This window comes from Pleurodeles waltl, chromosome 6, assembly GCF_031143425.1.
Source record: "Pleurodeles waltl isolate 20211129_DDA chromosome 6, aPleWal1.hap1.20221129, whole genome shotgun sequence".
Taxonomy (NCBI): Eukaryota; Metazoa; Chordata; class Amphibia; order Caudata; family Salamandridae; genus Pleurodeles; species Pleurodeles waltl.
The window spans coordinates 647,000,403-647,017,493 of record NC_090445.1 but is presented as its reverse complement, the minus strand read 5'-3'; the positions used below and the strand labels follow the sequence as shown (position 1 = coordinate 647,017,493).

General features: G+C 41.0%; 1 protein-coding gene across 1 annotated transcript in view; it reads right to left on the bottom strand.

The window, feature by feature from the left end:
- MYBPH (myosin binding protein H) overlaps positions 1-17,091 on the bottom strand; it is a 147,347-nt gene that overhangs the window by 112,478 nt on the left and 17,778 nt on the right. The window contains exon 2 of the mRNA XM_069238998.1: positions 13,912-14,046. Within this exon, the coding sequence (XP_069095099.1) occupies positions 13,912-14,046 (135 nt within the window). The remainder of the gene's footprint in view (positions 1-13,911; positions 14,047-17,091) is intronic.

Genomic DNA, 17,091 nt, shown 5'->3' with positions numbered 1-17,091 from the left:
TATTGAGGGACTAGGGGAGTAATTTGGAGTTAGTCAGACAGGGCAATCCATCACAAAATAGCGAAATACCATATTCATCATACCATTGGTTCATCCACTCTATTCAGAGTTCAGCGAACCATCATGTTTCTGTCGCCGCAGCCCCACTTTGGGAGTTTGTTTTTGAAAAATAACACATTTGCAGAGTGGCCACATGAGATATGGCAGCCGCTCAGCACAGTGCCTTTAGAACAGCTGCACAGAGACCTCTGCCAGGCAAGTGGAGTCCTCAAAATATGGCAGGTGAGCATCCACTAAGGTGAGGAGATTATTACCTGTGCCACTCTGACAGAATGGTAGGCGGCCCAACACAACCTACATAATCCTGTCAATTTGTATAGTCATAGAAATCTTGCTAATTCTGATTACTTGTTTCCATAACAACTTCATTGGGTAGAACGGTGACAGTTAAACCCGGGGGCGCCTCCTCCACTAAGGCAGAGGAGCGTCACTCCACTGCTTTTAGGCAGAAGGGGAACAAAAAATAAAAAGATAATAACAAGGTGTTATTATAATTTTATGTTTCCTGGGAGCCGAGTTAGGGCAGCTGGCGTTGGAGGGGCCTGCAGGGAGGAGTGGTGAGTGCACAATAAGTGCACATGTCTGTTTAGCCGGCCGAGTTGAGCCAGTCAAACAGACATGGGCACTTTGCATCTACCCACCAGGCTGTTTTGAACAGCCGGGTGGAGAAAGTGCACAGGCTTCCACTCCCTGTGTGAGCGCCAAAGCCGGGTGCTCACACCGATCATGACGCTGCTGTCAGGGTGGTGACAGCAGCGTCGTGATTGGCTGGGAGCCGGTGTGCTGCCAGGAAGAGGATAGAGGAGATCATAACACGTCTCCAGAAGAAAGGTAAGCGTTTTTTTATTTTTTTATTTCTTTATATTTTTAGCCCCCCCAGGCGCCACCGCCAACCCACCACTCCCATTCAGTGGCAGCTGCCACCGGTTCAACAGCACTTTCTGTTCCACAGCCAGGAAGGCAATTCTCTCTCTGCTTTGCACACATGGTAAAAAAACTCAAAGTTGCAGGTCTGTTCTGAATGTAGAGTGTACTAAGGTCCATATTTCTACTTTTTTAGTGCCACATTTACGCTGTTTTTTATGCAAAATCGGTGCAAACGTACAAAATACAATTGTATTTTGTAAGTTTGCGCTGCTTTTGTGTCAAAAAATGACGCAAATGCAGCGCTAAAAAAGAATAAATATGGGCCTAAGTTTCTCAAACTTTCTTCTACCAACATTACATTTTTAAATATGCCATTTACTCATCCGAAAGGCAAATAAGACCCATGACCTGCAGTCTCACTTGTACGATGATGATATTCCACTATATTTCCGCACAACCCATTTTGAAAAGCACACAAGAAATATTTGAGCGCAAGTAAGGAAAGTATGGTCTTTGACGAAATAAACAATTGCTTGCATGTGCTAAGAGTAGTGCTTAATTTGAGCCGGCGGTTTCCGTTGCAGGGCACCAGCACTATTTTTGAGGGCAGGCACATATTTTTCTACCTCAAGCATTTACTGCGAGCAAAATACACAGATGGGAAAGACGGAGAAAGAGAAAAGTGAAAAAACATCTCAAAGGGAGAAAGCAGAAAGCTGCAAGAGTGAGCTGAAGGGGCAGGAGGTCACTGTAAATGGATTAAAGAGGCCTAAAATGGCTCAGTATTGTGTGTGCACACAATTGCACCAGCCGTGTGTTTCATAGGAGAGCTTTGGGCACCAGTACGTTTTTATTTTCCAAATTAAGCACTGGGTAGAGAAATTTTATGTTATTTACTCCTAAAACATGAACTTGTTTCTGAGACTATTACAAGGTTGAACACACATTTTCGAGCGAGGCCTAAGATGGCTCAGTATTGTGTGCGCGCACATTTAATTGCACCAGCCGTGTGTTTCATAGGAAAGCTTTGGGCACCAGCACGTTTTTATTTACAAATTAAGCACTGGGAAAGAGACATTTTATGTTATTTACTCCTAAAACATGTATTTGTTTCTGAGACTATTACAAGGTTGAACACACATTTTCTAGCTAGTATCCTGCATTCCTTCACCCTAAGGCAATATTACGATCTGAAATATCGGTAATAGTATTGTTTAAAAGAGGAAGAGATGCCTCATGAAAAATTATATAGCCATTATTCTTTCGCTTGTGCTTTACAGTATTTGGGTAGGCCTCATTTTCCTATTGGTTACAGCTTCAGAAATCTCTTCTGCCTAGCACTTGGTCACATAAAAAAAACCTGTCGGACCCAAACAAACACTATCCTTGTGAGAACCGGTGAGTTATGAGGACCGATCCCCGTAGTGTGTTTAGGTAGTCTAGAGCGAGTGTATAAAAACATTAAAAGTGCAGTTATATTTGCCTCGATCCGCTTCCGCTTTATAACTTTTACCACTATAAAAGCATGTGTGGAGTTAAAATAGTAAAAACACACTTCATTAGGGTCAAAGGCCGGACCTCATAGTGGTAGGTGTGTTATGTTCAGAAGTCACCTCGTTGCACTGGCAAACAAGAGCCATTCACAGGTGGCCAGTAGCAAAGGTCAAGGTGTTCTATGGAGCTTCTCATCAGCTGCTGCATCCAACAAACATGGCCTCAGTGACTCACAAACAGGGCTCAAATGCAGTTTAGCCCACATAGTGCTTTTTGATCTGTACGAGAGATTACATATTCTGTGTATCTGTATATGCCAGATAATTTATTAGAACCAGATTTATTAGAGCCATTGAAGAGACATGATTTTATCAGCATACCTACCATACGTCAGATAACAGTGTCCCTTTCCAGTAAGTCTTCCCTTCCCAGCACTGTGTAAGCTATGTCACTTCTTGTGACGTACTCTTGAGCCAGGAAGGAGCCCAACGGGAATTAAATGAGTGCATGGAAGAGCTAAATGTCCAAAGGCAAAAACAAACTTCTAAGTTTTAAAGAAAATGAACAAAAAGATAAGAACATAGCAAACTATCGGCGACCCAAAATAGGAAATACACAGTAGTGAAAACATAGTTCCAAATGCTAGAAAACTAAGTTATTGTTGCTAAGATTCTGTCCATGAGTCAGGGCATCTTTTTGATTTTTGAGAGGAAGCCACAATGTTAGAAGCTAGTGCTGGCAATCTGAATCAATAGACATACACAATAGTGCTGAGTTTAAGTGCCTCGTACTTTGGATAACAGGGTGAACCCCCAAGCTAACAAAATAACCATGCACACTTTTTCATTTAGACTAAAGAGGCAAGTTAATGATAGCATCGACCTGGGTCAAAGCCATAGCAAACTTTCAGGAAACCCATCTGACTTTCAACTTAGATCTAATATATGTCTCATGTTCATATCATGTTGGTATTCCTAAAGTCTTGCATAAATTTAGCTATTCTGTTCCTTCGCTGGGCACTTTTAAGTTAGACTAACACGTCACACTGTACCTTGCCTGACCCTAGAACAATATCTTCAACTCATATACAGAAACTAGCCCCTAATTTTTTAACAGGTGAGAACCAAAAATATGTGTTAAACTTCAAAATGAGTTCACAGTCTGGGTAAATATATAAAAAATTTGGATCAATGAAAAAACGTCCAACTCTTGCACTAAAGCAGTAATCTGGAAAACACCAAACAATAGTCAAATGAGATAGATGTACAACTTTCCCTTATGGCATAGCGTGTGATGAGGCAGACCTCAGCCTACGTTATGTGCGACTAGTCCCCACAGCACACAGTCGGTGGTCAAGGCATCAGTATGAGTGACTTTATTTCCATTCACTTCTTCGCTTGAATTCAGCCCTCAGGGTTCAACTGAGTATGGATTCCAGGAGCACGGTGGCACCAAGAGCTCTTGTACGCCTGCAGATCTTTCAAAAACGAGCTCACGCTTTACTTTTGTCACTGAAAAGTATAAGTAACAGTGAGGAGCCACCTATCTCCCCTTTCAATGATGGTTTCATTTCAACACATCCAGTAATTAAACCCTCCACTCCTTGTGTAATCCATCGGATACACTCTGATTAGACATATCTTGCTAATGACTACATAGCTCTGGAATGAGGCGCAGAGAAGGATACGCTCCTAAGGAAATTTCCAGTCACCCATCCAACATCCATCGAGTATCCGTCTTTGTATTGGAAAGCACACAACATGCAGAAACCTAAGCTTACTACTCGGCGTTACGTTCTACTCTCACCCACTTTTGTCCAGAAAGAACCATTTCCAACATATCCATTCACAAGCACATGTAGCCCATGAACAGTCAAGGAAATGTAACATTGCATCCGACAGCGTCTCGGATAGGGATGAATCTGCTCTAAGACAAAATAATGTACTCTCGGTCGGTCACTATTTATAGGAGCACTTAAAAGCTACGGTGTAATGTGCGTCATAAGCAGAGTCGTGAGGGCGCTCTAGTGCTTCACGGTGGCAGGTCATACTGCACTTTGAGACGCTAAGAACTGTATAGACAGCTGCCTCAGCGGCAGGTTAACAAAATCACATTCTGCCTGTTGGGAACTGCAGAGTCAGGCTGTGTCCTTTGACCCTACGGCTATTTTTAACACCTCCTACTTTTGCAGGCTCCAAGTGTCAATTCTAAAAGGTTGGAGGCGGGAAATGGCAAAAAGAGAAGAGAACTACTTGTACAAGAGGAGGGGCACCTGACTGTGTTTGCCAAGAAGCAGCATAGAAGATGAAGGTGAGATACCTCTGCCCAGCACAATGAGGCTTCCAATGCAGTGTGGGACAGACAGGATGCAATTGTACGCCAATGCACGCTTAATAATGTCAATACATATCAAAATAGAAAATAAAAGATAACACCGAATCCTTTCACAGTCAGGGTTTACTAGAACCACCACAGATCAGAGTAGCTTTAGGAATCTTAGTTTAAGTCACCAAATCGTACCAAACACGGAGAAAGGAAATAAGAATGTGCAACTGAATGTCTTTCATAACTGATTCTCTCATCAGGGAGGCATCAGTCTGTTTGGATCTCAACAGTCCGTTGTCATTCTCCGCAGCACCACAAAGAGTGAGTTGTTCTCAAGACTTCTTTATCAATCTCCGATAAGAGTGACGACCACACCAGTTCGTCTCCGTACTCTTCTGCGCTCCTCCCTCACTTTTGCAAATGGAGGAATAATCTCTCTTAGAGAAATGTGCAATTCAAAAGAATTTACTCCCCTGTGGCTCAAGTATAAAAACATGAGCCAGTCTAGCCATGCATATGTAAAGCCCTACAACATTTTGGGATTCACAAACGTGACAGGCATACTACAGACAAGGTCTGTTGCATACTCCTGCCTGCCATCACCCTACAACTGCAGACGTGTTTGAGGAATGAAACATCCAATGTTATATGACTAGGGTAAGGGTAGAATTGTTTGTGAATACCTTCAAAGTAATCTCTTTGTGGATGTAAATCACGTTGGCAAACCCGCCTTTCGTGCACTCGCATTTGAATACCCATTTACCGACCCCCAGGCCACATGTACACCCACAGAATAACCATAAACCGAGTGTATATGTAACACAGTAATACATTTAAATCTCCACTTAAAAGAATCTGCAGGCCGATTCTATAAACACGTCTGTCATTTGTGGACCAACATGCAATCCTTTGTACACCTCGGTATCACTTGAGGGCGCCGGAAGCTTTACTTATCATTCCCACATTTTAAACTGGTGTCCTAATCATGAGCGCAGTGCGTTTGGAGGTGTCCTCCATTACCTCCTCGCCCCCCTCTCTTACTGCCATTACACAGAGAGGCCCTTGTGCGTCGTGGACACCGCCCTTACCAATGTAGAATGCCCCACCCCCTCCACACCACCTGTTCTTTTGTGTCTGTTTTGTTTCTGTGTTTTGGTTTGTCCGGAAAAATGGCACGCTAGGATATTTTTATTCTTTGAACCTCATAATGATTGTTAAAGTGAAAGCGAGGCCTTACCCGGGTAGGACGGGGGAGGAGTACTGTGGCAGGGGCAGTCTAGATCATTGTTGGGTAGGATTCCCTCTTGTGCAGGATGGGAACTTCAGAAAACAAAACACTACAAAGACACGTGCCATCAGGAGTGGTGAAAAAACTGACCATACTCTTTTAGGAAATGGCAAAGAACACCTCGAACTAATGATATGGTCAAAGAAACATCCATCGCATATGCATTATCTTAGTGGGTTAATGCACCTCATGTAGCACTCTGTGTAACCTGTAAGTCAGAGATTCGAATCTTGTCAAAACCAGAAGGTCGTATGTGAGCATTTGGAGATTTCCAAACAGAATATTTTGTTATTCATAGTTGGAGCCAGTGAACGCCATTAATCACGGGTTAAAGTAAGTACTTTAAGTACAGAGCTTTGTTTCTTGGAATCGGAAACAGAATCTAGAAGCAGATAAGAGTCACAAAACCACACAGGGTCTCTTATCACAAGTAAAATAATTGGACATTTTTAGGGCAAATAGTTTAAGTTCAGGTAAAAATGTGCTCTTGATAACTCAGAAACATTACACTGTCTCAGTTTCAGTCACTACAGCGGGAGAGTAGGCCAGGCTGTTCTTGAGCCAGGTGGCTGCCAGTCAGTGAGTCAAAATGACTGACGCAAGCATATGCCTGTCCACTTTAGCCACGGAGATACCTCTTGGTACATTCACCAATGTTCCCTTTAGACGTCTTCTGCTGATGGCAGAGCTTTGCTGAGTCTCCTGGTGTCCCCTCTGGGCTGACTGGTGGGCTGAGTGACGTTGCTGCATCCGTGTCAGACTCTCATTCCACTTCAGAATCCCGGCCGCAGAGCCCAGTATCGCCTACAGCAATATCCACCACATTGCAATAGCCCACTGGTCCTACTGGCATTTTATGGGATTTCTTGTATCACTACTGGCCATACCGCCCTTGGCCCACCGAATTCTATTTTTGCAAAGCTTGGAGCAGTGACCAGTCCTGCTTCCTCTGGCAGTAAATTCCACTGCAAGTGAACCGACAGGTGAGAGCTATTTCAAGCAGAATCCGTTGAAGGCTTGAGGATTTGCAGCCTTCACTAATGTTAGCTGCAATGGCCTCCATTGGAAATAGCCACTTTAGTTGTATTTAGTTCTTTGAAAAACCAGAACCTTGAAACGAAGGTGGGACATCAGTATAGGAACAGAAATGTTTTATTACCTACACTTTCCATTTACAGACTGTTCTATTCTGGAACTTATAGAATATTTGGCTACATGGATATGCAAGAGTAAAACTCTAAGAATTCATTGGTTTGTCAAGTGAAAGCTGTGGTCAATGCACAAAGTAAGCATCTTTAATACTCCTTTGGTAGTTTTCCACATGGTCAATAATATTAATAGTGCGCCGGCTATGGTCTCTGCGCCTCAACAAAGCTGGGTGTATGCAAACCCTGAGCCAATCTGTGCAGGTTTCAGGGCAGTAGCAGTTCTGTTCTTTCGAGAGATCCTGCCACGGATATGAAGCTGAGAAGCATGTATGTGCACAATAACGTTTCCAGTGAGGGATAGTTCAAGATCAGTTAATCCTCCCAAACACCATCTGCCGAGCTAAACCATTTTACATCTTGGTTCTGTTCACAGGTCTGAATCAAATTAAGGAATGCAGAGCCTTTCAGACTCCCAACTGTTTTCTTCCACATATCCACAGAGATTTGCTTTGGGGCAAATCTAAAGTAACAGTGCATCCTTAAGATGCTCAATAGAACATGCAGCTGACAAAGCTGTACTTAATGGTAGCTTGGACATAATCCAATCAATTTCGGATTTGCTCTAGTCCAAATATTTATGGATTTGTAAAATACAGAAGAAGCAAATCTGAGATATTTCTGGCATCCACTGATCAGCTCGTCACCTTTGTGAACACTTACTCAGATACTCTCTTTCAGATAAAGAAAAAAAACTTGGTGTACGCACACTACCTAAGTGATTTATGAGTTGGACACAAGTTTATATGTTATTATAATATGTTATGCTTTGTTGTTATGCTATGTTGTTATGCTATGTTGCTATGCAATGTTTTGTTATGTTATGTGGTGTACCATGCAGAAGTTATATGTTGAGAAACACAGCTTAAAAAGGGGAAAAAAAGAAGTGTGCACCAAATATTTCAGGGGCCTATTCACAAACTAGATTTTGTAATACGTTAATAGTACTACTATAAAACTATTCACACACCACAAAATGTTAATCCCAAACCTACGTGCGAAGGTTTCACTTCCGCCTCTGCTATCTTTGCCTGTGAGTAAATCTCTACCCGACTTCAAAGTCTCCACACACATAAGTAAATGTTTTAGTAGTCACTATCAATGGGACAGAGGAGAGTGGCTGGAAAATGGGGAATACTTGCTACACAATGGGAGGGGTGAAGGGAGGAGTAAAGAGGTGCTTTGGGAGGGACCTGCACACACCCACAAAGAGTAAGACCATTTCTATTCACAAATTGCACTTCTAAAGTTACCACAGCAAAAAGGGTCCAAAACAGTTGTAAACGTACTCCAGTTCAGAGCTGGAGTAAGTCAAGCACATCACATGGCCAGCCACTGGTATAGTAACACTGAATAATGGAGGTAGGGACTTAATATAAAATCCCATAGGAAACCATGTTAAACTAAATTAAATCACTTAAACTAGTTAAAAATATAAATAAAAGTCATTTGATGCTAACACAACTATATAAAATGAAAACAAATGTGTATTTCAATTTTACATAGTTCAACCTACTTTTATAAATGAAAAATTAACATAACATTAGTGTGTACAAAAATATGATTAAATTGCTTCTATTTAATCCTGTACATTACTTTTGAAAACTTTTAATACACAATAAACTATAGATATTTTATACCTTAGGTTTTTTTATTTTTTATTTTAAACCTCTGAAAAATAATTAAAATGTAATTTAATATTTTAAAAAAAATATATTTTACATTTCAATTAGATACACTAAAATACGTATATAAAATATTAACATTAATATTTACATTAAAATATTTCTCCTATGCCTTTATGTTTAATAAACCTTTACACGTCTATCTTTAGTTTACCATTCAGAGGACTCCACCTCGTTGGCGAAGATATCTGCTTACATGTAAAGAGTTACTAATAAATAACTTTAAACTATTAACTTATTTTACATACGTTTTAAATTAATTTGAATATATTAAATTAAAGAAAAATATTTGTTGGAATATTCATTTAAGAAATCCCTCCTAAAATAATGTATTTGTATTTACTTATTATCTATTTTGAATTACAAAAGATATGTATAGAAATAATTTGTATGAATTTAATTTCTTTCTTAAAAATGAAAGTTATGTTTATGTTTAAATTAAAAAAAAAAGTTATTTAATTATTATATCATTGAATAATATTTATTTTTAATATATGCAATTATTTTCACATTCAGTTTCATATTTTATATATATATAGATATAGATATAGACACACACATGCATACACATATACGTATATTTAATTTTGGCACACAAAAGATCAGTGTCCCTGATGCACTTAGAGCTGTATTCTAGGTTGTTGTGGACTTTCCTAATTTTTTCAGCCTAAGATTGGTGGTCCTGAGTAGGTTTAAACAGTGTAAGAAGGCTCGCCCTAAGGAGGGTGGGCTTTCTGATGCCGTGGAGATGGCCGTGCTGCGTTAGCTGCCCATAAAGGTGTTTTCAATGGCAGAGACCACTGAAGCTCAATATAAAATGAAGTTGTTCCATCACTATGTGACAGATAGAAGAGCACTCATGAATTTTTAGTTGATGTCTCAGTTCTCCTTTAAATGAAGCACAAATTGTTCTATGTGAGCTAAACAAAAAGACAAGGGAATAACAGGAGCAGTGAACAATCATACAGCTGCAACCGTATATATTTTGACATGGCAAAGTGAGTGTGAGAGCTTTGATGAGAATCTGCAGCTGGAGCACATGACAGAGGAGAAGTGATGCAGCTGCAAATTGTAGCTGCCCTAACGCTTATTAGTGTATTAGTGCTGTAACACATTCAATCATGTAATTGCCTGATCCACTGCAGTTTGCACCATGGCTTTAACATAGGCCGTTGGGAAGGTTTATCGGGGGTATGCACTACCTTGGAATGAGAAATAGTTCACGCAAATGAGGTGACAAAACTATTGCTATCAAAGTATATCACAACTTACATGAACAGCTACTACGATTTAACTCTCACTTGAGCGAGCACACAAAGATGAAACACAAAGCAGTAAGAAAGATTAGGGAGCAGAACAGCATAAGCAAGGAGGAAACAAAGGAGAAGTTTATGCTATATATTTATTTGTCATGGACGTTGGGGCTCATTGCGAGTTTGGCAGTCCCAACAGACTGCAAGCACGCAGGGAGGATGCCACCACCATTGCCATGGTGTCCCTCATCTCTATTACAAGGTGTACACCGGCCTGACCTGGCTGACCCGAAGAAACCTTGAAATAGAGCATTCCCGCCTGTCTGACCAGTTGGAGCAGTGCTACAAGACAGTACTCGTCTCCCTTAAAGGAGCCAAGTGCTTTTTCATAGCACAGAGGGGGCCAACAAGCACCCTCGGAATGGGCACTGTCTGTGCACATTCCGATGGTGCTGGGCAGGGAGGCCTCTGCACTGTCCATGCTATGCATCCAAGACTGCCGTCACCCCGTTGGGATCATGGATCCTGGTGGAGGTGGCGGTCGGTTGGCGGTCCGACCGCCAAATTTGTAATGCAGCAGTTGGACCACCATAGGTGCTGTGGTCTGACCGCCACTGTGAGGCTGGTGGTCTTGTGACTGCCAGCCTCAGAATGAGGCGTTTTGTCTTTAAACTTTAGGATCTTGATGAGCTGAGATTGGTTAAAGGATCATCAAAAACACTCTTCTAGAGCTTAACTGAATTCATTCGAAATGAACATGTTTAATGGGCTACATAATTCATTAATCTTGAGAAATACATAAAACGTGAACACCTTCAGCATAGTCCACCTTTTCCAGTTAGAGTTGTTATGCGCACCCTATCAGTTGGAAAAAACCTGTTTCTATTTGGTTCCTGGAAGTTTAGAGAACAATAATTGGTAAGTGAGCTAGCCAATCACTAGGACCAAATTAAAAAATCTGGTTAACAAGAAGGAATGGTTTAAATACTTACAGGAGGAAATAGGCAAAAGGAAATTGGAAAATCATGGATAAGGAATCCTATTCTAAAAATAGTACTAGAAAGAGCCTGAATTGTTTAGGATGATGATCCTGCATACTAGTCTCTAAAGAGCACATAGAATAGAACTAGAACTAGCATTGGAGTACTTTATGTCAAGGGAAGGAACACCGCACGATTGATAGTGTGCAGCATTGATCAGACACAGAGTCTATGGAGGGCTGAAATCTTCAGGGTGGACGAACAAACCACTGAGATCCTATTGCAAAAAAATTGAAATAAACTCTTATTCAAAAGGAACATATTAATGTACTCAAAGAAGAAAAGAGTAAGTTCTGGAAACCCTGTACACTTAATTTTGGGAGGACCCAAAGATCTTGTTTTACAAATATTTGATTGTTTTACAAAAAAAGGAGAAAAACGGAAAATTAACCAAAGGTTCTCCCATTGTGTAAATCTTATACATCATAAGGAAAAAAATCCAGCCCATGAAAAACGTCATTGCTCATTAATTTCCTCTTTCTGAAAAACATCATAAGGAGTAAAAAGAGGAGAAAAAGTTGAGAGAGAGTAAAGACCTCGAGCCTTATTCCACAGGGCTGGAAATTTACATGTCTGCATGGGCGTACTTTACATTTCTTTCTGTTCACAAGCATTCTCAGTGGTACGCCAAGAAAACTGTCCCAGTTAGGTTTCCAGACACACTACTTGGAAAGGCATATGACAATTCCTGCGGGCATCTATCCTTACTGTGCACAGCTCTGTAGAGGATAGCAATCCCCATAGAAGGAAAGGAGCCTCTCTTTGAAAATGTATGTGTTTTTTTTCTTCTGAGGGAAAACTTTTTACCTCATCTTTCACAAACAGAAGATCTAGGGTTGATCCACTTCCCTTCTCATCCTGCAAAGAGAGTTACTCCAGCCCTCTGCTGGAGTGAATTTTAAACCATTTCCAGAGTTAAAAGACTCAGGAAAGGAGTTTCGGAATGCCCACTAATGTATATGTTTGTGGATGTTTCAAAATTTCCAAGGCAAAATAAGTCCTAAAATGCCCACTTCCTACCACTCGAGTGGGATTTACTACTGCAGAGTCATCCCCAACTGCAGCAATAAATGTATTTATGCCCCTAGAAATCACTTTGTGAATTCCTGAGATACATAAAACAAGGGTTTTTGTCTTAAACTTATGCTTATGATGGAAAATGGCTTTTGGAACAGGCCCCCGACTGCTTACCTGACAATCCTCTCATTTTTCTCTCTTGTCTATATAAGTGATTAAAGGTAGTTGTTGGCCAGTTTGAATTTATACATCTGGGTGAAGATAAAACACAGAGGCCAAAGACATAGATTATTGAACCAACCCATTTAGAATAGAAGCCTCCTAGAAAATGCTAGAACTTGGAGTTAAATATGGAAAGCTTTCTGCAGTTTCAGAATCTACCGATGTTCATCTGGAGCATGCAATACTGAAGGTGTGGCTTCTGCCCCGATGGGTCAGGGTGGCTCAAATCTGAGCCAGAATCCTTGAGCACGCAGCTGCTGAAGGTGAAACATCATCAGGAGAAGCACTAACAGGTTCCTAAAAGGAAGGTTCATAAGAACGTTCAAAGACTGTTCAATAGGACAGACAACTGTACAGATGACCTACACTTGTCCATGTGAAAAGAATGAATTAGCTTTTCTTTGCTGTGGCAAAAACACTGAGTCACAATGATTTAAATATATAGAGACTGTTTTTACTACGGCCTACGTTTTCAAGAGAGGTTTCATCCAGTAGTCAACTTTAGCGGGTAGTTAACAAGATGACAACAAGCTTTACTATCATAAATAGTTTTAAAAGGTGGAGTATGCTTGCCTCCCCCTGCAGCAACGGTGCTTTTCGTTGATTATTTCTATAGCAGGCTGTTAAAAGTGAAATACAGGCGGAAGGTGGAATGATAGGTTTAATTTAAAAAAATGCATGAAATGCATCATGTGGTGCACTGGCTCTGGAGTCTGATAGGGAACACGACTTGTGCTTGAGACTACAGTAGACCATTTTTCTCAATGAAAGAAATAAGGGCTAATGGTTGATGAATCCTATTGTTCAGGTCATGACCCCGACATCCTTAGCACTACTGCCATGACTTTTTCAATTAAAGTGTACTTTTCTACTGCAAAAACACTACGTAGTGACCGACCCCTTAGCACTCAATGTCTGACAGCCCAACACCAGATGTACAGATTTTTGTTTCTATACTGACAAATGTTTATGGCTTTTAATCAAGCACTTTCTGTGAATTATGGCTTTTAATCAAGCACTTTCTGTGAATGCAAGCACGAACATACAATAAAGTCACACAATTATTTGGGACAAGAAGCCCGAGGATGTATCCTGATCGCATCATACCACATGGCTTCTCTCTCACAATTCTCATGTTGCTACTGTGGACATGTGCCACATTTACATTTTCAATTTACGAAAGAACTGCCAATGTCCTTCAATCTAGGGCAAAGATCTTGCATGAGATCAATGTCTTCAATTGCAGGCAAAACAATAATATTTGCAGTTTGCTGTGTATTAAACAAATGTGTGAAACGTGTGCTAGATTTTCCATGTACCATTGGCCTCCTACTGCATGCTGTGAAACCTGGATAGAATCAACGCATCTTTCTCCCGCTTTCAGGCTTACAGCTATACAGTCTTGGTTATAGATTGGTGCTGTATGGCCTTCAAATAGACAAAAACATAACCTACTTCCTTCCTTGCAGTACTCCACGAGGTATCCATCCAGCCCGGCTGCTCCCACTTGCTCTGGAGCTTTCCACTTCACCAACAACGTGGTATCGGTGACATCTTCCACCGTCAGTTCAAGGGGCTGACTGGGAGGTTCTGCAACAACACCAAAAACCATCAATTACTTGGTGCACTTATCACATAATAGCTCAATCCAAATGAAACGCAGAGGTTGGTACTGGCTGATCTCAGAGGTGAGGCATGATCTGTTGAATGCAGGGCTGAAATCTCATATTAAACAATTGTGCAACTTTCCTGTTATATTACACGTAGTGTGTCCAACGTAGGTTGAGAAGGTATGGCTCCATGCCAGGTTTTCAGAACAACCACTGAGTGCATATTTGTTTTGTAGGTTAATTAATGGTATTTATGTGTAGCCCGTGTGACCATCATGAAATTTAGCATGGCTATGATAGGGGAGTGGCTTCATTTTGAGAGACGTCACTTCCAGTGACATACCTGTGCATTGCATATGCTAATTAGTATCATGTTTGTACTATTTAGGCATTGCGTCCTCAAAAAACTGTACCCACAACCTGATGACACCTAATAGCAGTGAAAACTGGAGTCCTCGGATGTAGAGGTCACATTCTAGCTAGGCTGGAGTACAACGTGCTCTAAGCTGGCGAGCTATTGGAAGCTTTGGAATACAACCCGGAGTAATGGGTCATGATTCACACGAAAGTGCGCAACTTCATCAAATGTGCCTTCAACACTAGTTTACTTTTCTGTAGGAAAGGGAACCATGATTCATTAATCATTGATGTGGTAGTGACGTCTAAAAAGGAACGTGTACTGAGTCAGGCGGAAAGGAGGAATGATCAACAGAAGATGAGATTATTCTTTCCGGCAGACTCCTTACTAAGTAGATATACACAACACTTCCATGGTGCAACACGGTGAACAGACATGGCTGTTCTCAACAGCTGCTCACTCACCCCGATGGAAAGAATTAGGCGACCCCTCAAATAGGGCTACTGAGGTGTGTTAGGCCACAGTGATCATGGTGCTCTGGTGTGTCTAGGCCACCCAGAAGCCTGGCTTGCAAGTCTCCTTCCACAAGAAGAGATTGTGCCCTGTAAACAGGGCTATGCTTGTGAACCAGCACTTAACTTTGCAATCAATTAAATTCAATTTATATATTGTCAGTGTTAGAGATAAAAACATACATCTCAGTCGAGGACTTGGGGTGAACCAGGGCGCTCTCACTGCTTTTGGTAAATGCAAGTCCTAGTGCTGAAAAAAGCTTTCAAGATCAATGTCTATTATCTTTTTGTTTTTGGGCCACAACTGTAGCTTTTCTGTGATCCCAACTCTTTGTATAGCAAGCCAAGATCAAAATAGGCATTTTGGCCTTGTCAGAGTACTCTCTAGTGGCACTTTTTAAGGCGTACAGCTCTTCGGTAAAAAGGAGTTTGATGAAAGTGACACCGTTCCCATCTAAGAGAAACAGTGTCCATGACTGGAATACTCAAGCATGCTAACTGTGCCCAGCAGGTCTACGTAGGCCAGGTTTTAAACAACCCTTCTGAGACAAAGGTAAAATATGCACCTGGGGTAATAGTCACTCAGCAGGTGCACAATATTCCACAAGGATTTAAAGGTGATATCTTTAATTAAACATGTAGACAAAGTCTAAGCATTGGAAGCAAATTCTTAACAAAATGCAAAACATTGTTAACAAACTGACAATACTTTATTAAAGTACACTTACATTCTTATTTCAGGGACCATACTACTATTCCATGTTATGTGAGGGAACATGTAGCATGTCACTCTACTTTCAAAACATAATGGATGCATGCTGATGACAGAGGATGGATTTTCTGATGAAGCAGTAGAAGAGACATCATTGAAAATAACTACAAACCTCGCCTCATGTTAGAACCAAGAGCCTGGCTCCTATGTAGTCAAGCAAAACTGGCTCGCTAAGATGGTGGGGGCAAAGGCACCACTGTCTACTTCATTTTATTTTTTGTAACACATCCTGTGTTCCTTTAAGGAAAATGGGCTGCATTTCGAAAATAAATTGCTTTATAAAAAAGCAATTAAGACATGGCGGTCTGCTAACCATAGCAGGTCACCATCCCTGCACCATCCCTGCAACCTATCCTTATTAATATTCATGATAGGTTGATGTGTGATCCACTATGTATCACTAAATGAAACTCAATGAGCCTCATATATTCTGAATAGAAATTTCCTACTCTTTGTGTTGCCGTCATTGGCTTGAGTGCAGCATTTGACCTTGTCCCAAGAATGGAGTTGTGGGAGGCTTTAGTGGGCATGAACCTCCCAGGTAATCTGTTGAACATAACAATGCGTTAAACAATGCTCAGATCTCCAGACAATAATGGAAAGATGTTTGCTCTTTTGTGATACTCATGGGCTAGAGACCAAATTTATGGTCTATTCTAGAAAGCAGAGATCATGAGGTACCATTAGCCTAGGCTATAACACATTAAAGAAAGTAAAGAAATTAAAATAATTGGGAATTGAACAGTCAAACAATGAGTCTTGGGAACCCCAAACCCGAAAGACTCATTCAATAATCATCCATAGAACATCCACCCCTGTGAAGTTTGCCAAAAGAGTGTCAATTCGCCCATTCTCCTTTGTGATTCAGATCTATAACTAAAAGATTAAGAGTGTTGCATTATATAGCCCAGAGTTATGGGGCCACTGCAACTCCTCTCCCCTTGATGTGGGAAAAAATAATTCTATCAGAGCTGTTGTTATTCTTGGGTGCGCAATCCCTCTCCTGCTGCTGAGACTGGCCTTGCCCTCAAGCCCATCACAGAAGTGGTGAGATTGCTGCCCTTTTGGATCTAGTTAATAAAGGTGCTAAACCTGTATAGAGAAGCCCTAATTGAGATTACAGCCCAGAATGACTCGTACAAAGTCCCCTGGTTGGCATACATTAAACTCACATTCAATAGTTTGGGGATGGGAAGTCTCTGGAGTGACCCCCTATCCATCTATAGGAACAGCAAGGGTATTTTCAACTGAGCAAATTGGGCAAACTCTATTGTATCCAATGAAACCTCCCACTCTCTAGGTAGCAGGACTATAGCCTTTTTAATGCATAAAGATATATTTAAACTAGAGGATGGCCTGGACTTTATTAATCTGACTAGGGCT